At 33.5% G+C, this 24386-nt stretch overlaps 1 protein-coding gene across 1 annotated transcript in view; it reads right to left on the bottom strand.

Moving 5' to 3' along the window:
- USH2A (usherin) overlaps window positions 1-24386 on the bottom strand; it is a gene marked incomplete at both ends in the record, with an annotated part of 783425 nt that overhangs the window by 656063 nt on the left and 102976 nt on the right. Inside the window, 2 exons of the mRNA XM_082834448.1 lie at window positions 3330-3460; window positions 6220-6415. Coding sequence (XP_082690574.1) covers window positions 3330-3460; window positions 6220-6415 — 327 coding nt within the window. The remainder of the gene's footprint in view (window positions 1-3329; window positions 3461-6219; window positions 6416-24386) is intronic.

The raw sequence follows: 24386 nt of genomic DNA on the forward strand, positions 1-24386 counted from the left end.
TATAGGTTATCTGAACATATTTTATTTTATTATTTATTTTTTTACATGAACATATTTTAGAATTCCATTTTGATTTATCTGTGGTGTTCTTGAATACATCATCCTTATAATAAGCCTTTTTAGTTGTTGTCTAGATATTACATTATATACACAGATATCAAAGTCTGGTAGTTTTTTTATTTTACCAATTCCAGTTAAGTATAGAAAAATTACTTCCCTTTACATTTCTTACCCTCTCCATTTTTGATATAATTATTTTAAATATCTCCTCTAATATATTGAGAACCACATTAGATAGTGATGTAATTTTTCAACCGTCAAAAAATTTTAAAAACTCAAAGAGGGCTTCCCTGGTGGCACAGTGGTTGAGAGTCTGCCTGCCGATGCAGGGGACACGGGTTCGTGCCCCAGCCCGGGAAGATCCCACGTGTCGCGGAGCGGCTGGGCCCGTGAGCCATGGCCACTGAGCCTGCACGTCCGGAGCCTGTGCTCCACAATGGGAGAGGCCACAGCAGTGAGAGGCCCGCGTACCGCAAAAAAAAAAAAACAAAAAAAAAAACTCAAAGAGAAGGGGGAAAATGTGTCATATTTAGCCATATTTTAACTCTGATGTTTTTTATTCCTTTCTAATGTTTCAAGATTCCTTCATTTATCATCTGCTGTTTAGAGAAGTTTCTTCAGCCCAATTTTAGAGTAGGTATATGCTGGAGACAAATGGATGGATGCTTTAAAATCTTTGCATGATAATTCTAACATCTATATCACCTTGATGCTGGTATTGTTGATTGTCTTTTTTCATTCCATTTGATATTATCCTAGTTCTTGTAATGATAAGTGAAATTTTATTGGAACCCGGACATTTTGGTGTTATGAGACTCTGAATCTTACTTAAGTCTTGCTTTAACAGTCAGGCCTCCTATGAAACTCTTCTGGCGAGTGAAGAGAGGATGTTGCCTCACTATTGCCTGGTGGGAATAGAAGTCAAGGTTCTCCACTCTGGCTCCACTGACTCAGTAGGGGAGGGTCTCCTTGTTACCACCGGGCAGGACTTGGGGTTCTGACTCTCCACTAGGACTCTGAAAACACTGCCCTAGCTGGGAGGGGAGAAACACCTCCATTTCAAGGAGATCTCAAAGAATGTTTACCTATATTGATGACATCAATGATCAGAGAGGTCCTACCTTCTGAAATGTCATTGCCCTGGGTATGTTCATGTACAATTCCACCCCAAAATTAGATCCACCCCATGAGAGCTGGAGAAAGAGATCCAGAGCCAGTAGTGTACTGGAGCCATCTCTACTGTATAAGATCATTCTTCTTCCCAAATCCATATTTGGTGACATCTCATTGGTAGCTTAAAATTGATGATGTGGGCACACATCATCACAGAATTACTAAAACTGTCTCCTACCCCAATAAAATGGACTTGAAATAGGAATTTGAGAAAAATTAGGTTCTAATTTCTTGCATACTTGAGTTGTAGAATTGAGGGACAAATCTGCTACCCTTTACTTCATATGGGTAATGACATATAAATGAAACTTTGGGAGCTGTAACTTTAGTTCACAGTTTTTCAGTACTATATACCAAAATTACTTTACCTTAGATCTTCAGGGAGAAAACGTATTTAAGTGAAAAATTTATGTAATGCTTAGATTATTACAATAACCATTCTAAATGACCATCTGACCATGAGATTAGTGCTCAGACAGAATCTCTCTTCATTTACTTAACACTTATTAAATAAGTATTTATGGGGTGCTTATTATGTGACTGAAACTGTACTGTTTGTGTTGGACGGAGAAAAGACAATGAAGTAAATAAGTGAATTTATTTAATTTGCTGAAGCAAATAAATGAATTTATTTAATTTGCTTAATTAAATAAAGGCTACAATGAAAATAACATGGGATGATGTAAAATACAGTGATTTGAAAATGTTCTACAACTGAGTGATCAGTGAAGAAATCTCAAAAGATATATCAATCTTTGAATTGAGACTTGAATAACAAGCAAAAGACATCCATGTTGAAAATTCAGGGCAAATGTGTAAGGGTGAAATGTGTAAAGACAGGTTTTACTAGTCAACACATATAAAACTGTAATATGACTCTCTCAGAAAATAGTGCCTCAATATCACAATATAAAAACAGTAGAGATTGCCTTTTTAGTTATTTTTCTACCTCCCAGCTTTCCAATGAAGCATATCACACACTATGGTTAATCTGAAGGTCTTCAAATCCATATTAGCTCACTTTACATTTGGCTTTTATTTGTTAAAACAGTTTTTACTACATGCTCCAAGTTATATGACAAATATATTTTGCCTTGAAATAATTATCATTCCATTGTAACTTAAAAATTTTTTTTTTTCTTTAACCAGATTGTGGTTTATGCTCTTGGCCACTGCATTCTCAACTATTTGCAAGAGAATATGTAATTATTAAAAATTAATACAATCATTGAATTGATTCTTCACGGCAAATTTGCCTTTTATCTACTTTCATGTGGTAATATGATCAGAACAGCTAAAAAGCTCCAGCTGAAGACAGCACATTTAAGTACGGAGCTGCTTTTCCTGATGTATGATACAGTTACAATCTGTGTTCATATAGGTCAGACATCAATATTTGTGATGTTGGTAATTAAAATTAATAAAATGATAAAAACCCATTGTACTGTTAGATAGAGAAAAGGTTAAAAGAAATTTAGACCAGAGCTACCATAATTTCCATTTGGATCTATGTGTAAGTGACTTTTGCTATACTATCTTCTACAGAATTTGGGAGGAAAACTGTTCTTGTTTACTTAATATCACTTATTAATATTAATTCACCAGTTATTCCAAGACACATACTTAAATTACTTCATTGTTTACTTGGAACCCCAAGCTTCCACGTTTTTTTTTTTTTTTTTTTGCGGTACGCGGACCTCTCACTCTTGTGGCCTCTCCCGTTGCAGAGCACAGGCTCCGGATGCGCAGGCTCAGTGGCCATGGCTCACGGGCCCAGCCACTCCGTGGCATGTGGGATCCTCCCAGACCGGGGCACGAACCCGTGTCCCCTGCATCAGCAGGTGGACTCTCAACCACTGCGCCCCAGGGAAGCCCCCATGTTTTTTGACAACTGTAAAATGGACTGCCCAAGTAGCCTTATCTTTTATATTCATATTAAAAGTTGTACAGAAACACCCCGAAAGCAACCACCTCTTTGAAATGTAAGCACACACACAGAGGACTTCCTGATATAGCCCTCAGTATCACTGATAGACCATCTCCTAAATTAGTTTCTGGAAGAGAGCAATTCTTTACCTTCAATAGTGAGAACTCACCTGATCACACAGGAAGCTATTGTTTTTAGTGCCAACTTTATCACAGTCACAGGGTTTGCAAACATCTATGGCTGAAGGATCTGCACCAACTTGTCGGAAAAAGTAATCCTTACACAGCTCACAGTTCCTCCCTGCATCGGGGAAAGGTTATGCATTATGACTTCCAATTCATTAAAATCAGCTGCATAATTCAAAATTAAAGACTGTATTCCTTTGAGGGAATTCTATAATTTTAGGGATGTCCATTTTAATGCACCTTTCATCTCTACCTGCCAATTTAGTGATCCACAGCATATGAAACAATGAACCTGTTACAAACTGTGCTCTACTTCATTAAACTCCCATCTGTTATATAATACCACACTTCTAAAAAGCTGTGCTTTGTAGGGGCCCATACATTTTGAAAGAGTTTGTTTCCAAACTTAAAATTCTTATTTCTAAGACCAGGTACTGAATCTAAATCAAATATGAGAAATTTCTACATTCGTGGCAGATGATAGCTCTACAGTTGGAAGCAAATAAGTATATATTATTCAAATATTTTTCCAGAACTAAATCTTATAAAATAGAAGATTGCTTTTAATGTAATTTATTATTTCATAGTTAATGTGATTAAAAGCAAATGCTTCTGTTAGTACTTATGGCCATTATTTTTCATTTCAAATATCAAAATAGAATTTTATATTTAGCTACATCAAATAAATTTAATATTAAATATTAGAATATCTTAACACATTAGAAATATGAGGTAATTCCTATTGTTTACAATTTATTATTCAGAAAATTTCCCTTTCCATTTTATATAAGAAAGCAATCTAAACTACAGGGAGTTTCTAAACTAAATGTGAGTAGCATATCAGATCACTGAAACTGAAATAAAACTGAAGGCTATCAATTCCCCCTTTAAACATGATGCACTCTTCCTCAAATATTGCTGAAACTGGCCCAGTGTTAGAAAACGATGAAAACAACTTAATCAAATGAAAAACTCACACTCTAATGGATCTTGGCTGAGGACAAATTAAATGGATTTATAATATGTCTAGAATATTTCCATTTCTATATGCTGAGGACTCCCAAATTTATATCTCCAGTCTGAAATCTCTCCTTTATTTATCATTCAATGAATATTTATTGAGTGATTACCATGTTCCAAACTCTGTGCTAAGGGCTGAGGAAAATACAAACTGCACCCTTTTCACAGCGTTACCTTATAGTCTAGCAGGTAAGATGAATCCTAATTAAATTATTACAGGAATAAATATATATTTACAAACTGTGCTAACCATAAGATGCCACTAAAGTATATAGATTATACTGATCCTCTCTGAAGCATCATGGAAGTCCTTTCTTTAAGAAAGGAGCTTCAGAACTGTGTTTCTGACTGCCCCAAAGAGAGTTTCTTCTTTGTTTCTTGGAAACACACAGTGAACTTGTCCAAAACAGAACTTGCCATCTTCTCCTTCAGTTTGATCCTCCTGTATCTCCTATCTCAATGGCTGGTACCAACGTTGATCGTGTTGCTCAAACCAGAATGTTAGGCATAAGTCTTGACTCTTCTTCCTTCCCTTACCTACACTCTGCACCTTGCTCAGAAAATGCTGTCACTGTCTACCCTAAGTGTCTATTGGATCCGCGCATCTCTATCCACACCACCTTAAATGTTTTCCTGCATTATTTCTCATCTGGACCATTGCAATATCTGACTAACGTTTTTTCCCAAACCACTTTTGACCCTCTTCAATCCATTCTCCACTTTATAACCAGATGGGTCTTCAAAAAACACAAAATTCCTTTCCTTAAGTGCCCTGAAATGGCATCTCCTTAACCTTAGGATAGAAGCCAATCTCTTTATCATGGTTTAGAGAGCCCTCCAGGATCTGGGCTCTGCCTTTCTTCCTAGTGCCTTTTCTAACAATCAGCCATATGCACTTTCAACAGTTCTTCAAGGGCGCCATGTTTCTCTCTCCTCTAGGCCATTGCACAGCTGTTTCTCTTACTGGAAAACTTTGTTCACACTCCTAATCCCCAACCCTGATCCTTCACCTGGTTAAGTCCTACTATACTTCCCCATCTTAGCACTCATCAGACAACTTTTTAATTGTTCCTTTAATAGGGTGCCTTTACCACCATGTAATAATCCATACAAAGACAAGAAAATTCATCATTTTGTTAATCCTTATATTCCCAGCACCTAGCCAAGAGCTTGTCCCACTTTAGGTTATCAATAATTATCCAACAAATTCATTCATGCTTCAGAGTAGCACACTTTCAAACCCATCAGACTTGGGCCATTATATTTTACAAATTCAGACATTGTCTATTTCTGCTTTTAACATATCAGCCTTTCAGAAAATAGTAATTTTTCAATGACTAGTCAAAATGCTGGATGGTTTTGGGGACAAGACTCTAATAATTATTTTATGCATTTAATGAACATTTTTAAAAAGAGTATTCCCTGATTACTAGAGTCCATACCAAATCTGGATGATTGTAAACCTCTCTACATGGGAATCCAGACATAATGGAAGATCAGAGGTCACACAGAAAACTTATTTCAAGGATATATATACTCAGAATAATACAGTAATTCCTGATGTATCCAAAATATATTCATGATCTAATCAAATGATGTGAACTTATTTAAAAAGAAAAAAACATTTTCCTGAAAATATATAGTCTAAGACTAGAGTGTTATATCTGAAAACTACCTAATCATTTGGAACATGAAGATTCAGTAAACCAGAGTGGTTTTCAAACTTAATGGTATGAAAGCACTTTCTTAAATAAGATAGCAATAACATAATTTAAAACAATATGCATTATGTATAGAAGCACATGGGCTTCAAGACCAAGCCAGCTTCTCTTATTTGTGTTATTCGCTAGTTACCTGCAGTGTTATGCTCACAGTCATCACAAACTCCTCCACCTCCTCTGTGGTGTTCAAATGGAAAGGGATCCACTGAGATGTCGTAGTGGCAGCTTCTGGAATGGCTGTTGCATTCACAGGGTTTACAATTGAAGGCGTGAACTTGATCACTTTGGCGAAAAGGCTTGTCATTATAAAGAGGCAGGCAGTGATCACACTAGAACAATAAAGTAATATCAGAATGATAAATATATAAAGTTGTGCTTTGTTTCTTCTTATTTATATATCCGGCACTTTCACTAGAAAGAAAGCTAATATCAAAGAGTTGAAAGTCAGCAACTATTGTATTTTTAAAAGTGTTTTATAAATCATAAATTAGCATATTACAGTCATGGTAGTGCAGAATTGTTAAAGTGACAATGCAAGCTGAAACCATTTAAAGTGATCTTAATAACCAATGGGGAAAATTATGATTGTTCCACAATCTGAAATTTTTTGTGAAAACATTAAAAGCTTGACTTCCAAGTCCTGGTTCCACAAGTAAAGAGCTTGGAATTGCCACTCCATCATACTAAAAAATAAAAAGTTGAACAGACTGAAAAATCAACAACTCTCCCTGGATCCCTAAGTGGGGGACACAGGGCAAACATCTGTCCCCAAGATTGGAGAGACAGGCAAATAAAGGGTCTCAGCTATAGGATCAAAGACTCACTAGCAGAAACTTCCATGGGAACCAATGCTGGGGTAGAAAATCTGAATTATAATTGATATATTGCTGGAAGTTCACCGTGAACAAGTCTGATAATTGAAAACTCCAGGGTAGTGTAGTTATAAGGGGCCCTCACCATTCTGTGAGATTTTCTTCCAGCAGCTTGACCAGGTTCTCACAGTAAATGAACTTAGGGGAAAATCCCCAGGTGCTTCTGGCAGAGGGAGAAGAAAGGAAGCATTTCGAAGTACATCAGAGCACTCTGTTCTTAACGATATCTGCCTCAGGATAAATTACTTAACCAGAGCCCAGCCGACCTAGAGAAAGGGAATACTCAACTCCAGCCCCCTCTAGTCACTCTATGCCACCTAAAGGGGAGGTGGGCAGAGGGGACAAAGAGGCATACATGAAGTTCACAGTCCAGAGACAAAGGCTTACTAAAAGACTGAAAACTAAAGGGAAATAGAAAATAGTAAAACTAACATTTAATAATCATAAGACTATAGAACACTTGCCCTCCCCTCACTCCTCACCAGCACATTGCTAAAAACCTATTTACAGCAGTTCCTCTCATCTGGCACATCATGTCTGGCTTTCAAGAAAAAAATTACAAGGCATACCAGAAGGCAAAAAACACAATTTGAACAGAAAAAGCAAGCATCAGAACATGACAGAGATGTTGATGTTAGAATTATCAGGCAAGGAATTTAAAATTACAGCATGCAAGAACAGATGGGCAATATAAGCAGAGTGAACGGAAATTCTACAAAAGAACCAAAAAGAAATACTAGAGATCAAAAACACTACCAGAAATGAAGAATGCCTCTGATGAGCTTAGTAGTAGATTGGATAAGGCTCGGGAAAGAATCTCTGAGCTAGACGATATATCAATAGAAACCTCAAAAACTGAAAAGCAAAAAGAATGAAGACTGAAAAATTAGAACACACAATCCAAGGACTGTGGAACAACTACAAAAGGTGCAACATACGTATAATGGGAAGGAAACGAGAGGGAGAATGGAATAGAAGAAATATTTGAAACAATAATAATCGAGAATTTCCCCAACTTAATGTCAGACACCAAACCACAGATCCAAGAAACTCAGAAAACACCAAGAAAGATAAATGCCAAAAAACAAACAAAAAACCCCACTATACCTAGGCATATCATTTTCAAACTACAGAAGATCAAAGATAAAGAAAAAATTCAGAAAGAGAAAACAAAGTTAAAATACACCTAACCTATATAGTAACAAAGAATTATATCTAACTTCTCCTCAGAAAACATGCAAGCAAGAAGAGAATTGTGTGAAGTACTTAAAGTGTTGAGAGAAAAAAAACTACCAACCTAGAATTCTGTATTCTGCAAAATTATCTTACAAAAGTGAAGGAGAAATAAAGACTTATCAGACAAACACAAATTGTGAAAATGTGTCGCCAGTAGACCCTACTTGCAAGAAATGTTAAAAGAAGTTTTCTAGAGAAAAGGAAAATAATATACATCAGAAACTTGGATCTACATAAACGAAGAGTATCAAAGAAGGATAAGTGAAGATAAAACTGTAAAAACTTCCTATCAGTCACAAATGTAAAGGGAAATAGAAAAACTAACATTTAATAAACTGTAATTTAATATTAGAAACTTTGAGAATTATTTTCCTTGTAAAAAATCATTCAGTATCTTGAATAATGCTTGCCTTCTTATTCTGTAAATTTCCATATTGAGCAAGCATCCTTTCTAAGCCTTGAGAATTGTCATACTCCTTTCTAAGTATGGATCAGCCTGCTTCCATCATTTTCATGTTTTTGCTTCCACCGATGTGCAATATCTCTGAGATTCCTTTAATGTAAAGTTTCTGTTGGCATCATTTCCTCTAGGACACCTTTACCTATTCATCACAACCAATGTCCTCATTTATGCTAAATTCACATTCATTAAGTTGCCCTGGCTGCATATATAAAGTATTCCAAATGGTGACAGTGATCAGCTATTTGTTCTCTAAAAAGAAATGTTTAATTGAAATTTCACTCCCAAAACATTCTTTCCTTCCATCTTTGTTGGCCAATTCTTCTTTTTTGAATATTCATATTTATAAAATGTCACATGGGTTTATCACTTAAAAAGAGGTTAGACCACTACAAGCTTCTCTGTGAACGAACTGATTAATGGATGTGCACTGACCAGTCACCAATAGAGTGAAAGAAGCTACATGATTGGTCACTGATCATGATGTGCAACAGTTATATATATAATTTGTAGACTGACAAGCCAGCAGCAAACTTTGTATTTTATGAAATTACTTACAGGTAATATACCATGATAACTAATATTTGAACCATGTTTTTAGAGGATTGGTGTTTAACTAAAACAGACTTGTTATGTACTGGATCAATTAAAGCTAGAAATTTTTTTTAATTAGTGCTTTTAGCATCTAATATACATACAATTTATGGACAAAGCAAAACTTATTCCATAGATTAAGGAACTATTCATGGGAACTGTGTTAAAATTTTAGCATAATTATGTACTTAATAAAAGTAATACTATCCTTTTCATAAAATAAATGAAGTAGAAAATAAAAATCACTGATAATTCAACTGCCAAATGATAAGCTACAATATTTTAATGATTTTTTTCAAAACTTATGTGTATTTTTTTCCTTTTTCTCAAAATTAGGAATACACAAAAACACACATATACACACATATAACCCATACTATTACATAGTCTCTTATCATTAAATATCATGAATTTTATTGCATTACTTATCATATTATTCATAAAATAACTTAGTCTGCAACTACAGCAGAAACACTTTGCTTCTTCTAATTTTTTTTCTTGTGGATATTTCCTTAACAAAATTATAAGTGATAAAGTTGTATCATAAGAGTGTAAATATTTTAAAAGATTTCGTGAAATATGACCACTTTCTTCTAGAAAAATTAAACTAATTTATAATCCCACAAGTAGTATCTGAGAATGTCCATTTTCTTGTGTTCTGCTCAACTAAGTCTATGATTATCTCTTCACTATTTTGATTTTAGAAAAGTATCAATCACTGTTTCAGTATGTATGTTGTTGATTACTAGTAAGGTTTTATATTTTTCATCTAGTTTTGATAAAATATAATATTTTTGTGAGAAAATTGCTCATTTTTATTTTGCATATTCATTTTTTCTTATTGCTTTTAAATATCTTTTCATATATTAGGTACATTTTTCTTTGTCAAATAGTGAGGATTTAGTTCATAATTTTCAATATATACTTATGTTTTATTTTCTTTTTCTACTTTACTTCTACATCATTGGCCAAAAATTTTAGCACCACAGTTAATAAGTATGCTATAGTGGTGACTGTGGATGTAGTTGTATTATTTCTGACTTTAATGGAAATGTCTTTAATATTACAACTTTTATAATGATGTTGACTATTGATTTTAGGTAGATGATCTTTATCACTTAAAAGGAGAAATCTCTATTCCAAAATAAACAAGGTGATTTTATATAAAAACAAAATATTGTCAATTTTATTAAATGTTCTGAATCAACTGACCTGTTGAACTGAAAAATTATGTTATAGGTTAAGAGGCTAATTAAAATCTATGCTTGCATTCTTAGAATAAACTCAACATCATTCATGGTAAATAATGGTTAAAGTTATGTAGGATTTCTGCATTTATAGTCATAAATTCTATTGCTCCATGTTTTCATATAGACATTAAAATAAATAAAGCCTTAAAACTTTAATAAGGAATAAATATGTATTTGTATTTATCAAGTTAATTTCAATGTCTGAATGAACAAATTTTCATTTTGTACACTAAAACCTATTATAGTTCATCAAGTTACACTGCATTTAAATTATGATTGATTCTAGATAAGATTTGAAATAAATATGTACATAGCAATAAATATGTACATTCTTACCCCTTTTTTTTTTTTGGCTGTAAAATACTTAATGTGACTTCTGACAGTACCCAACTTTTTCCATAGTCACATACATAAATTAGGAACCAGAAGAGTTAAACCATGTAAAATAAAGTATCAAAAAGTCTCCCCATATGTTCACAATAATAGTCCTTTGTTTTTTTTAATTTACATTTTTTAAAACTATTTTGATATTTTGGACAACAAATGTCATTCCCTTTTTCTATTTTCTGCAATAAATATCTACTATTTCAGAACAGTTTGACATATTTCATAATTATTATTGGAACAAACTCTAGTCAAAAGCATTTTTTCCAGTATTTATTTTGCCCTACTAGTTCATGGCTGAACAATTTATTCCCTTAATATTTTTAAATGTAGAAAGAAAAAATATAAGAATTTAATTGTCCAATGTGCTGTTCTTTTATGGTATGCTGAAAAGGTTAGCATGAAAACGCATTGAGTCTTTCTACTTAGCTGAGGAGGAAAAGAAAAAAGACAGAGGAGAGAATGAGGATGTAATATTAAGTCAGTTTTCATGTCAGGTAAGGCTGCATTCTAATTATTGATAAAGTATGCACGCTTACATTTTGGCCTATTAAAAAAAATCGGTATCATATTTGTCTTGGAATGAAGAAGATTGTTTTCCGCAAGATCATTTATAACCCTTTGGGCTGGACAGCTGTCCCTCTTCTCTTCTCTCCCTGCACTCTATTAATACCTTGACCCTGCTCCTATCACTTTGAACTCAAATGATTGGTCTGCTTACATGTATCTTTCAGGAAATGCAAGTTACTGATTTTTATACTCCTGTAGTCATCCTCACAGTAGGAGTTTAATAGACAATTGCTAAGCTGCTAACTGAAAACTCACTTCTAATGATACTTATTTCGAAACAAAGTCATTCTTGAAAAACTTTAGACAGGGGTACAATGGGAACAATTAATAAACAGTAATGTTTATGTAAAGTGTTCACAATTGCATGGTATTTGATGACTTGCAATAAACCACCTAAAAATATAAAATGAAACACATTTTGTAAAAGATATGTAGCATTCAGTAGGGTATTGTCAACTATGGGTCTTTGGCCAAAAAAAATTAAAAGTGGGGGAATTGACCTCTTTAAGTTTTCTCTCATCAGCAATAACCATTTGTAAATCAATTTATTTTGTATAGTCAAAGTTAGAAATTAGGCATAGGCTGAAGTCAGACATCTTAGTTCAATTATTGGTACTGCCACTAACTGTGAAAAGTAACATGAACTGCATACTTTCTATGTTCTGGGAACTATATTAAGCATTTAAAATAAATTATTACATTGAATCCTCTAGGCTTTGTATTATATGGTATCCCACATCTGATTTCTCTTCTTGACTTTGCTAGCCCTGTGTTTTTGTATAATTAATTCCATCTCTTTAAGGCTTATTTTTCTCATCTAACATGGGGGGTAATAATTCCTGCCTCTTAGAGATGTTGTAAAGGCCAAGTACTTAGCAGAGTGTCTGTCACATCATAAGCCCTCAGTAAACATTGTCTACTACTTTATTGTTAGATTAGCAATTGAGGATCAAAGAGGATAAGTAATGTGAAAACTACCATTGAACAGTAAGTCCCTGAGTCTACTTTAACTCTGAATCTCAGATTCCTCATCTCTAAAAGGAAGGCAATGTAACACAACACCTTAACTGTTACTGACTCAAAATAATCTGAGGATAAGTGGCAATATTTTAAAAATGATCTACAGCAGACAATAACACAACATTGTAAATCAACTATACTGCAATAAAAATTTTAAAAATAAATAAATAAAAAATGCTCAACACAAAACCTGGCACATACTACGCTTTCAAAATCTGGAAGTTACAAGGTGGAGGAGGAGGAATGAGAAGGACAAGCAGGGTAAAAATCCAACAGAGGTGTTGATCTCAAGTTCAAATGACACCAGCAGTACGTAAGACAGTCCCTATGTAATATATTGTCTACAACCATTGATAGGAGATTTTTGTGATCATAAACGTACTGGTCTGATTTAGACGATGTAGCCTACAGAGTGGACCAAGGAGCAATTTATGACCAAAATGCATTTCTGGTTTATCATCTGTAGCTACAACTACTGAGGAGGTCCCATCTACACTTCATTCCTAGTAGCCATCAGACATCACCAGAATATCATTTCTAGTAGCCCTAAGTGTGGATAAGAAGGATAGATGAATACTCACTCTGACCTCCTGGCTTTGGAGAAGAAAAATGCGCTTATTACATTTTCTTCCCCAGGTCAATTAGCCATGCAATTAACCTCATTCCCAAAGGTTTAAAAACTCTATCCCACTGCAAAACCTTGACCAAATGCAAAATTTTGCTTCAATGCCTGAAGTCTATCTTTTTTACTTCATTTAAAAGTATTCTTATTGACGTCTGTGCTCTCCCAATGATGGTGTTAATATTATTCAAGTTACGCTTTCTTGCATAACTTGGTGGAAGTGATGATATGCAACCTGTGGTCCTGTCACACTGATTACAGATGCAGTTTGTCTTCAACAAAGCAACTGTCGGCTGTTGGAGTTTGGGATGTTGCCTACATGAATTAGTGGAGTGAATCCAGCAAAAGCATTCCTTTGATATTCTTACGAACGTTTATGCTTTTAGACTGTGATCTAAAAAGATTCCTTTGAGATTTTATCCTTATTGTCAACTTAGAAGCCATTATCAAAAAGCCTTTTTGTAAATGATACTGAACTAAATACTTTATTGATATTCTAAAGATACAGTCCTCGCTCCTTTAATGTTTAAAAACAAAGAGGAATTTGCCACTAACCTAATGGGTTGGTTTGGGTCTGACCAAGTAGTTGTTAGGTGGCTAGCCTTCTTTTTATGGACAATAAAAAACCTACAGAAATATTGGTAAGATTTTAGCCTTTTCTAGAGAAAGCAAGCATAGCTATCATTTTTCAACTCTCAAATTTTTTTTGGAAAAAAAAAAATTCTAACACTAGGGTGCAAGAGTTTGTAGAAAGGGCCAGTACAGACAATATTTCTAGGATGGGAGTTTGTCCACAGCTTTCAGGACAGCATATGTGTACATTCCACTGGACCCAACAATTCCACTGGGAATTCAGAAAAGTATATTTTTTTAAACTATTTGAGAAAGAATTTTTTTATAATGTGGTCTTTATAATAGGAAAGAAAAGGATACAAGATAAATGTCCAAAAGTAAAGAAATGGCTGAAAAATATCACATATCTTCAAAGAAATATAATGCAACCATTCATAAGGACAAATGTAGATAAGTATTTATAATACAATTTGAACTTAAAAACCAAGTGAAAAGTGGTATGTAGAGTATAAGCCTATTTTCTAGATAAAGGTAGACTCATCTGTGAATATGAATACAGAGATAAAACTTTAAGAAGACAGAGATAGATGACACAGATTTCTTTAGTAGAATATCAATAATAAAATATCTGAAAGGATGTAAACTATTTGCCAAGGCTGTCTAGGGGCGGTAGGGTTACAGATGACTTGCTTTTTATAACATTTCTTTCCACAGTGTGCGTTTATTACTAATGTATTAAAAATTGTGTTCAAATAAAATGCAACTGCACGGATGATTACAAGAAAATTATACATTATTTGCATCATTTGCATGTACCATTTTGCTAAGAAAATTAAAATGTTCTTATTTTAAATTACACACAGATCAATAAGATACTACAGAGGAAATAACTCTCTTTTTGAGTATAATGTAGGCTGAAAGAGTACATGAATTACCAGTAAACAGAATATGATTTTTAAACGATAGAAAATTTTCAGAATGATGAGATTAACATATAGAAGCAAGGATTTTGAGAAATGACAGCATAAATTTCTGTTTTAAAGTTTGATTTAAAACATACACAACTATGGCACCTTGACACACATTTTGGCCTCTGATATTAAGGATGAAGCTGTGTTTTTATCATTTTATGTGGTTTACAAAGACAGATAACAGAGAAGGAATACTCTGTAGTCTATTTTTTGGTTACAACATTTCATAAAATTGTTACATTTTTCATCTTATAATTCTGTTTCTCACAACTCCTTTACGATAATACAAAGAATATCGTGACAAAATGGAAGAAATAATAATTAAGGGCATGACGAGTAAATGTTTGAATTCTCACAATTATTTCTATCTTTTCCGTTAATGACTTTTAAAGTTTCATTTAAAATCTAGAAATAGTGGTATATCTTATATTCTGGTTCTGAACCAAATGTTTTTCTACCTAACGTTCACCCAATCTCCAGTTGATCATTTGTCACTTTGGATTATGTTTCAGTTTCTTCTGTACCAACTGGATTCCCCCTGATATGTCCCTGGTTGTTCAAATTATAAGGTTAGACACTGGTTATATCAGGGTGAGGACCTTTATCAACTGATTCATTTCATTGCTTTCATTCTGATAGCATCTTAAAGGCTACTAATCGACTCCCCTAAGTTGCAGCCAAATACTTTGACATGTTCAGGTAGACAAATCACAGAATAATCATTGAATATACAAGACACTGATGACATTTATTTCACTACGTTATGTATTAATATTACACAATGACAGTTCTATCTTCTGGACCATTAAACTGGAATAGTGTTCTTTTGTTACTATTACAGACTAGCAAAGACAGTCTTTCAAAGATTATCCACAGGTCCAAAAGCACTTTTATCAACGCTACTCCCATCAGTCTCAATTTTGATCTACTATTGCCAATATTTCAAATCTGATCCAAATTTACAGAAAAAGTACAAACATACAAATAGTCCCATGTTCAAAAATGTAACTATAGCAGCAACACATTCCTTCAGTCACTTATCCAGCAATCTTAAATGCTCATTATGTGTCTTTGAAGGAAGGAAGAAGAAAATGTCCTCTTAGCCAAAAATACATAAGGGCCAAGGGAAGATGGGGGGTGGATGGGGTCGTCCCACAAGTTACTAACAGAAGAGTTCAACAGACTCAACCGTCCAACAGACTCAATGCCCTTTGAAAGCTCAAGTTCATAATGATGACCATGAGTCATCAAAAACAACTTGTCTTTAACAGTCACAGGTTAAGAAAACGAGGAAGTGAACAATTTGTTCTTGAATGATTTCAAAAAACAGATTAAAACTTCTTTTAATGTTCATTTTAAAAGATCACATCTGGAAAATTTACAAAGAGTAGTTAATTCCGCAATTCTGGTAAATAAATGAAATAATCCTTTTTTTAAAGTCTAGTGCATACCATACAGGCTAAAATTTTAGAGGTGCCAAGAAGAACTATGGGTACTGACTTATCTCCTTAAGCATGCATAGAGAAAATAGCATTTTGTCTATACTTTTAAAATCACTGCAATTATCACAGAATATTATAATAGTACTTTACTTCTCTGTTGTCCTCGTTAGATTCTGAGCTTCCTTAAGCAGGAACCAGATTTTATTGATCTAATGAATCCCAGCATAATGGCTGGAACTTTGTAACTGCTCAATAAATGCTTACTGGGTGAGGGAATGAACAAATGAATGTATGAATGAGTGAATAAATCAATGAACGGTTGATGCAATGAAAGCTCATTTCTATCAGTGAATTCATTTCTTTCATTCCTGGCTCTAGCAAAAAAAACCGAAGTGAGACAAAATTATTTCCCTTCCTACCCTCAACAGTAAAATGCCCACAGATGTCTTTATCTAGGCAATGCTTCCCACGTACTAAGAATAGCTAAGGCTTATGGTGTCAGGCCTAAGTGCTTCATATATATTTGATGACTAAATCTCTCCAACAACCTATGAAGTAGTAGCTGTTATTACCTCCGTTTTACAACTGAGAAAGCTGAGGAATAGGAAAGAAATTGAATAAATTTCTAAAATCATCCAGTAGAATGTCAACTAGTATAAACTAGAATGTAAAAATTTCTAAGGGCAGAAAAGTTTGTTGGTTTTTATTCATTACTATATTTCCAGGGCCTAGAGGAAGCCCTAACACATAGGAGGTATTCAATTTAGATACACAAATGATAGATACATATGTACATACACACATAGGTAGATAGATAGCCCTTGCTCCTAATCACCATGCTAGACTGTCTCCAGGGATAGAAAATGACCTCTGAGGGAGGGAGGTGTTCAGTGCATTCACTATGGCTAGATGTCCATTCTTACCTCCTTCTGTTCAGTGTCTAAACTGGATGGCAGAGCCCAGGAAACCCAAACTAGGAGTCACCCCACTCCTGGCTGGAAAATTCAGAGGTATGTAGGCAGCCCCTGCCTCTATGGGAAGGGAAACAAGGCAATCTGTTTCAAAGTGAGAGATTATAAACTGCTCACTTTTTAGTCAGTACAGTACTACTTACTGAGCTAAAAGAGGTTATTTGTTACACTATTCCCAAATGGCCTAAATGAATTAGAGATCTTTGGAAGGTCTGTAAATTGCTCCTTTCTCCTCATCTGAAATTTTGTCTTAAATCTCTAATAATAATAATTGTCCTCAGGCCCTATTCAAGCTTCCTCTTTCCTTCGAATGTAGTGGTAGTTGTAATTCAAATGATGCCATTTCGTGTAATTTCTTTTGTCTACTACATAGAGAAATCATCTTTATAAACATAAAAACTTCAATGTACTCATGTAACTATTTTTTCCAATAGAAGTTTCTCTAGGTATCTCTAACATTCCAATCATAAAGGTATTGTTACACAAACTTGTTAATTTATCATCATGATAGATTGGGTGGGGTGGGTGTGGAAGCATAGATAAAACTTCCAACTCTGGAGAGAATCTAGACAGAAAATGGCTGAATGCTTTGCACACAATAAGTGATCAATATATGTTTGATAAATGCATGAATGTATGGAGGAATGACCTAACAGACTGCTTACATTTATAACATGCTGCAGGATGGTACCTTAGTACGTGCAGTATTTAATTAAATAGTAACATAAAAGGTTTAAAGGTAAATGCAATATTTTACCTGCAGAATTTTACCTGTGGATTACTATGTAATCTTAATTAGCAAATTTAAAACAATTACCATGCTTCACCATTGAGAAGACAGAAATGTTCATGTATTTAGCCTTCAATGATATATTCCTTTCTCAGTAATTATCTTTCCCCTAGTTAGAAATTCTCATATAATTAAAGTGCCCACAGAAAAATTGTACTTACCTGCTTTGTAGGTGCTAAAATTAATAGCATCAATTAAATAACTACTAATACTATTCGACAATACTGATCAGACATTGGTGGCAATACAATGATTGTGAATACTTAATATACAAAGCCTGTCTGGCAATTCAACTATTAATATGTGGTGGCTACTTTTAGAAACTTTCTAATTCATGCAATGCGTTGTCTGTACCTCTACAGGCACTGTGCAATGATTAGAAAATCATCCAATAAAACAAATTTTAATAATGTGTGAAACAAAATCTACACTTGCAAAAGTAGACTGTAGGCAGAATTATTCAGACAACTGATTCAGTTCTACACATCGTCTCTGTATAAATATAACTGATAGCCTATGTACTTTTAAGCACAGGGTTTTTTACCATGTGATTTGTGAATACAGACCATCTAACTACGGCTAGTCCTTGAATGAAGCAGAAGCACCTGGATGATGGGCTCCAGAGTTTTATTCATTAATTTTGAATACTGATGGTGTTTGATATTTGATTTTTGATTTTTCCCTTGAGCTTTCTGTTCTTTTTTTCCCCCCTTTCTTTTTATTGTGTGACTTGTTCAGTGCACTAAAAAGACACATGTGAAGATACAACATGTTCCCCCAAGAGTCCAGAAGGAGGACTTTAAGATTTGCTCAAGTTTGTGGGTAGTGGCCAAGCCAAAGCAATTCTACTGTGTAAGATAATAATTTAACCCTATTTGTGGGCCAGAAAATATGGCCTGGAGTAAAGAACACATTTGTATAGTATAAACTGCATATTTTGAAAAGAAACTTAATGAAAAAGAAATGGATTATATTACAAATGTTCTTTACATGCAACTGTTCCAAATAATATACATAATACAAAATATGGATTCATATATTAAGAAGCATGATCCATTATCTCTGTCGTTTAGTTTAATGAGTAGACATAAAAATACATTTGAGTTACTATTTGGATATAAAGCCAACTTACATTCCAAATTTTATCTAGTGCTAGACATGAGTACTACATTAGTAAATTAAAAATCCTTTTATTAGTATAGTTGCATTTAATTTTTCCTTTTAAGATTTAAAATGTCAACAATATTTGTTGACAAATTGTCAGCCTGAATCACTTGTTTGTATTAAAGTCATCTCCATTTATTATAGTAATTAGTGTCTTCCAGGGAATCTTTTTTGAATTTCATAAATGAAAGTCCGTCAGTATTTTCAAATACTTGCACCTATAATCAAGATTTTATGGTTGTACTCTAGCATAAGGCTCTACATATAGAAGGCATTTCATAAATATTTGTTAAATGAAGAGAGCAAATGATGAAGCTTCACTTTAGAACAATAAGGGTACACAGTAATCATTAATTTTGTAATGGTTATTCCATGCTGAAGAGAGTAGCATCACCTCCACTGTCTTTACTGATAGGATGAATACTTAACGTAGATAATATGTTCCTAATAGATTAATAAATCAAATTATTATATTTTAGGAAAATTATGTTGAGATATTTAAGACATGCAAAATTTATAAAAACAGCAAATAATTGTGTTCCTTATTCACCACCTGATGAAAATAAAATGCCGTATACATTCCACCCTACCAATAACATCTGAAATTAGTAATATTCATTCACAAGTATTTCTTGATACTTATACTTTATATTTTTGTATTACTTGTAACATAGTATTGTTCTACATGGTTTTAATTTTACATAAATGGTATGCTGTATGTATTATTCTAAAACAAGCTTTTTGCACTCCATTGTTTGAGAAGTCTAATGTTGACACAATACCTATATTCATTCATATCCACTGCTGTATTTCATTTAAATATTTGCAAACTGTTTTTCCACAGTGGTGGCACCTTCCCATCAGTGGCGTATCAGTGCTCAGTACGTAATTCACATCTTTGTCAGCATCTGAAACTTTCAGATTTTTTCATCTTTACCAACCTCATGGGTATAAACCATTATCTCATAGTTTTGGTTACTTTATCAATAACCAGTAAAGGTTCAGATGTTTTCATATGTACATTGACCAGTTAAGTTTCCACTTCTGGCCTCTTCTGTGAATTACCCATTCGTTATTTTGGTAAGTTTTTCAATTAGTTTGTATGATTTAAAAGTTCCCTTTGTTATATGCATTGTGTTGCCAATATCATCTGCTAGTCTGTAGTTTTTCTTTCTTTTCTTAAAAAGGTAGCTTTTGATGATTAGAAGTTTCTAATTTTAACATAGTCACGTTTACCAATTTCTTCCTTTGTTAGTTTGTGCTTCATGTGCCCAAAAGTCCAAGGGAAAAATGTTATTTATCTTCATAATAAGAGATTATTGCGAAGGGCAAGACCCTGTCACTATCTTCCCCAAATTTATTTCCACTGTTTTCACTCCTCTAATCATCTTTACGTTAGAATAAGTTTGTCAAGTCACAGAAAAAAAATCTGTTGTAATATTTTGATTAGAATTAAACTCAATTTATACTATGATTGGGGAGAATTGACATCTGTTATATTAAATCTTCCTCTACATGAGCATGGTGTGGTTCTCCAATAATTTAGGTCTTTTAAATATTTTTCAATAATGTTTCCACCATACACATCATTTGGTAGGTTTTGCTTTGGATATTCCTATTCATCTGATCCACCAAAATATGTACTCCTATATACACTTATAAAATATCCTCCCACAGTTGGAACCAAGTGGTCTGAGAGCACACATTGTATGATTTCTTTTAAGTTTGTTCAGGTGCGTTTTATGGCCCAGAATGTGGTTAATCTAGTGAATGTTCCAAGTGAGCTTGAGAAGAATGCATATTCTGCAATTGTTGGACAAAGTAATCTACAGGTGTTCAATTATATATCCAGTTGATTGAAAGTGTTGTTGCATTCAACTGTGCCCTTACAGATTTTCTGCCTACTGGATCTGCCCATTTCTGAGAGAGGGGTGCTGAAGACTAACTATGACAGTGACTTCATCCATTTGTACTTCCTCTTCTATCAGTTTCTGCCTTGTGTACTTTGATGCTCTGTTGTTAGGCACAAGCACATTAATGATTGTTATGTCTCCTTGTAGATTTGACCCTTTTACGACTATGTAATACCCCATCTTATCGCTAATAATTTTCCTTACTCTTAACTGTGCTCTGTCTGAAATTAATATTTCAGTATTTACTCTAGTGTTCGTTTGATTAGTGTTAACATGATATATCTTTCTCCATTTCTTTACTTTTAATCTATATGTGTCTTTATATTTAATGTGGGTTTCTTGTAGACAATGTATAGTTGTGTCATGTTTTTGATCCTCTCTGACAAACTCTTTTAATTGATGTTTAGGCCATTGATGTTTAAAGTAATTACTGACATATTTGGAGCAATGCCTACTGTATCTGTTACTCTTTTCTATTCATTGCCCTCATTCTTTGATTCTATTTTTGTCTTCCACTCTTTCTGCCTTTTGTTGTTTTAACTGTACATTTGATGTGATTCCATTTGCTCTCTTTTCTCAGCATATTATCCTTTTCTTTTTTTTTTTTACTTTTTAAAAAAGTGGATGTCCTAGAGTTTGTAATATGCATTTTCAACTAATTTACAATAATTTACAACTAATATAAGTCCACTTTCAAATAACACTACACTGCTTCACGGGTAGAATAAGTATTTTAACAAAACAAAGCACCCCTGAATCCTCTCTTCTGCCCCTTGTATCACTGTTGCCACTAGATTCACTAATACATAAGCTATGATCATCAAGTATGGAGTTGGCCAAAAAGTTCATCCAGGGTTTCCATCTTACTGAAAAATCCGAACGAACTTTTTGGCCAACCCAACATATCTTGCAATTATTTCGAACAAATTTTTATCTTTTAGATCAATTAAAATAAGAAAAACAAATGTTTTATTTTATCTTCACTTATTTCATCTCTAAGTCACTTCCTTTCTTTATGTAGATCCAAGCTTCTGATCTATATCATTCTCCTTCTCTCTGAAGAACTTCTTTGTTCTCTGAAGAACTCTCTGAAGAATTTCTTGCAAACAAGTCTACTGACAACAAATTCCCTCAATTTTGTTTGAGAAAGTTTTCACTTCTCCTTCACTTTCGAAGGATAATTTTGCAAGTTACAGAATTCTAGGTTGGTGGGTTGTGTCTCTCAACACTTGAAATATTTAATTTTCCTTGTGTGCGTGGTTTCTGAGACGTCAGAAGTAATTCTTATCTTTATTCCTCTATAGGTTAGGTGTTTTTTTTTTTTTCTGGTTTCTTTTCAGATTTTTTCTTTATCTTTGATTTCCTGTGGTTTGAATATGATATACCTGGGTGTAAATTTTTGGAATTTATTTTGCTTGGTGTTCTCGGGCTTTTGGGATTAGTGGTTTGGTGTCTGACATTCATTTGGGAAATTCTCAGTCATTATTGCTTCTTCTTTTCCATTTCTTTCTTCTCTTTCTAGTATTTCCATTATGCATATATTATATCTTTTGTAATTGTCCCACAGTTCTTAGATATTCTTCTTCTTTAAAAATAATTTTTCTCTTTGCTATTCAGTTTTGGAAGTTTCTATTGACATATTCTCAAGTTCAGAGATTCTTTCTTCAGCCGTGTCCAGTCTACTAATGAATCCATCAAAGACATCCTTCATTCCCGTTATAGTGTCTTTGATCTCTAGCATTTCTTTTTTTTTTTTAGAATTTCCATCTTTCTGCTTACATTACCCATCTCTTCTTGTATATTATATCATTTTCCCATTAGAACCTGTAGCATATTAATTATAGTTGTTTTAACTTCCCAATCTGATAATTCCAACATTTCTACTATATCTGAATCTGGATCTGAAGTTTGCTCTGTCTCTTTAAACCGTACTTTTGGTCTTTTAGTGTGCCTTTTAATTTTTTTTTGAAACTGTACATTATGTACTGGATTAAAGGAACTCCATAAAAATAGGCCTTTAGTGATGTGGTCTAAGGTGTGGGGTGTGGAGAAGTGTTCAACAGCCCTATAATTAGGTCTCAGGCTTTTAATGAGTGTGTAACAGTCCCTCAGTCTGACCCCTTAGACACAGCAGGATGACTAGAGGGGGCTGGAGTCGAATATTTTCCTTTCCCTTAATTGTATTTTAATGTCCATTTTAGGAGTATCTTGCTATTTCATACACTCCACCATCTATAATGCTATTATTAATAGAGTTTACATTTATTATTAAATATATCATTATTAAACAATATTATTATTTAATACAGCTTATATATATTTACTGGTTCACTTGCTTATAATTCCTTCTTGCACATCAGGCCTTTTTTTTCTGAAATCATTATATTTCTTTATGAAGTATAGCCTTTAAAAATTCTTTTAGTGAATCTACTGGTGGTAAAGTTGATAAATTTTTGTTAGACAAAAATGTATTTTTTCTCCCTTGTTGTTAATTGATAGTTTAGCTACAAATACAATTCTAGGTTTGTTGGTTACTTTCTCTTTGGAATTCAGAGGTTATTGCACTATTCCACTGTCTTCTGGCTTCTATTGTGGATTGAGATATCCAATGTCACAGTTTCTTATAAATTCAGATCTATAAATAATTTATCTTTTTCTCTGGTTACTTTTTAGTATCCACTCTTGGTCTTTGATGATCATCAGATGCATTATATCTTACCTATGTATTTTTTTTCATAGTCTACTTAGGATTCAGAAGAATCATGCCATTCCTCAGCTTTGGACAATTATTTACCCTTATCCCCTTAAATATCATATTTTTTTTCATTTGTATATGTTCATCATCTCTATTTACTTCTTCTATAAAGCTGTCTCAATCTATCCCCTTGATCCTAACCTCTTTTTCACGTTTTAAACTTGCATTTTAAAGACATTTATGTATATACCTATCTCGGGGAAACAAGTATAAGTGTTTTTCAAAGATTAATAATATCATCCACGTGTCAGATAGGAAATGAAATTCTTGACCTTGACTCACTAAATGTACCTCTAATGGAGATTCTATAATACTAACTGCCAGAATGCTAGTTACATGAAAATGAATTAATTCATTAGTGTTACAAAACTATCGTATAAAATGAAATACATTTACAGTAAAAAATTTCTGTGAGCAAAAAGAAAACATAATAAGTCATAAAGCTTGATGTGTAATAAAAATATGACACAAGTTAGTCATGATGACTCATACTTCTGGACTTCAGTGCTCTAAAGGAATACACTCTCTCAAATAACAGGAAATATTCATTTACATAAAAAGCAATGTAGAGTGTGACGCTGGCACCATTCAAATTACTGAATGGTAGGAAAGTTTATTATATAAAATGCTTTAAGCTGGCTCTGCTATTTATAATACTAACAAAAAATGCATACTGATGGTGTGATTTTAGTTAAAATTCATAAAATCCATGA

The sequence above is a fragment of the Leucopleurus acutus genome (assembly GCF_964270905.1).
Source record: "Leucopleurus acutus genome assembly, chromosome: 2".
Lineage (NCBI taxonomy): Eukaryota > Metazoa > Chordata > Mammalia > Artiodactyla > Delphinidae > Leucopleurus > Leucopleurus acutus.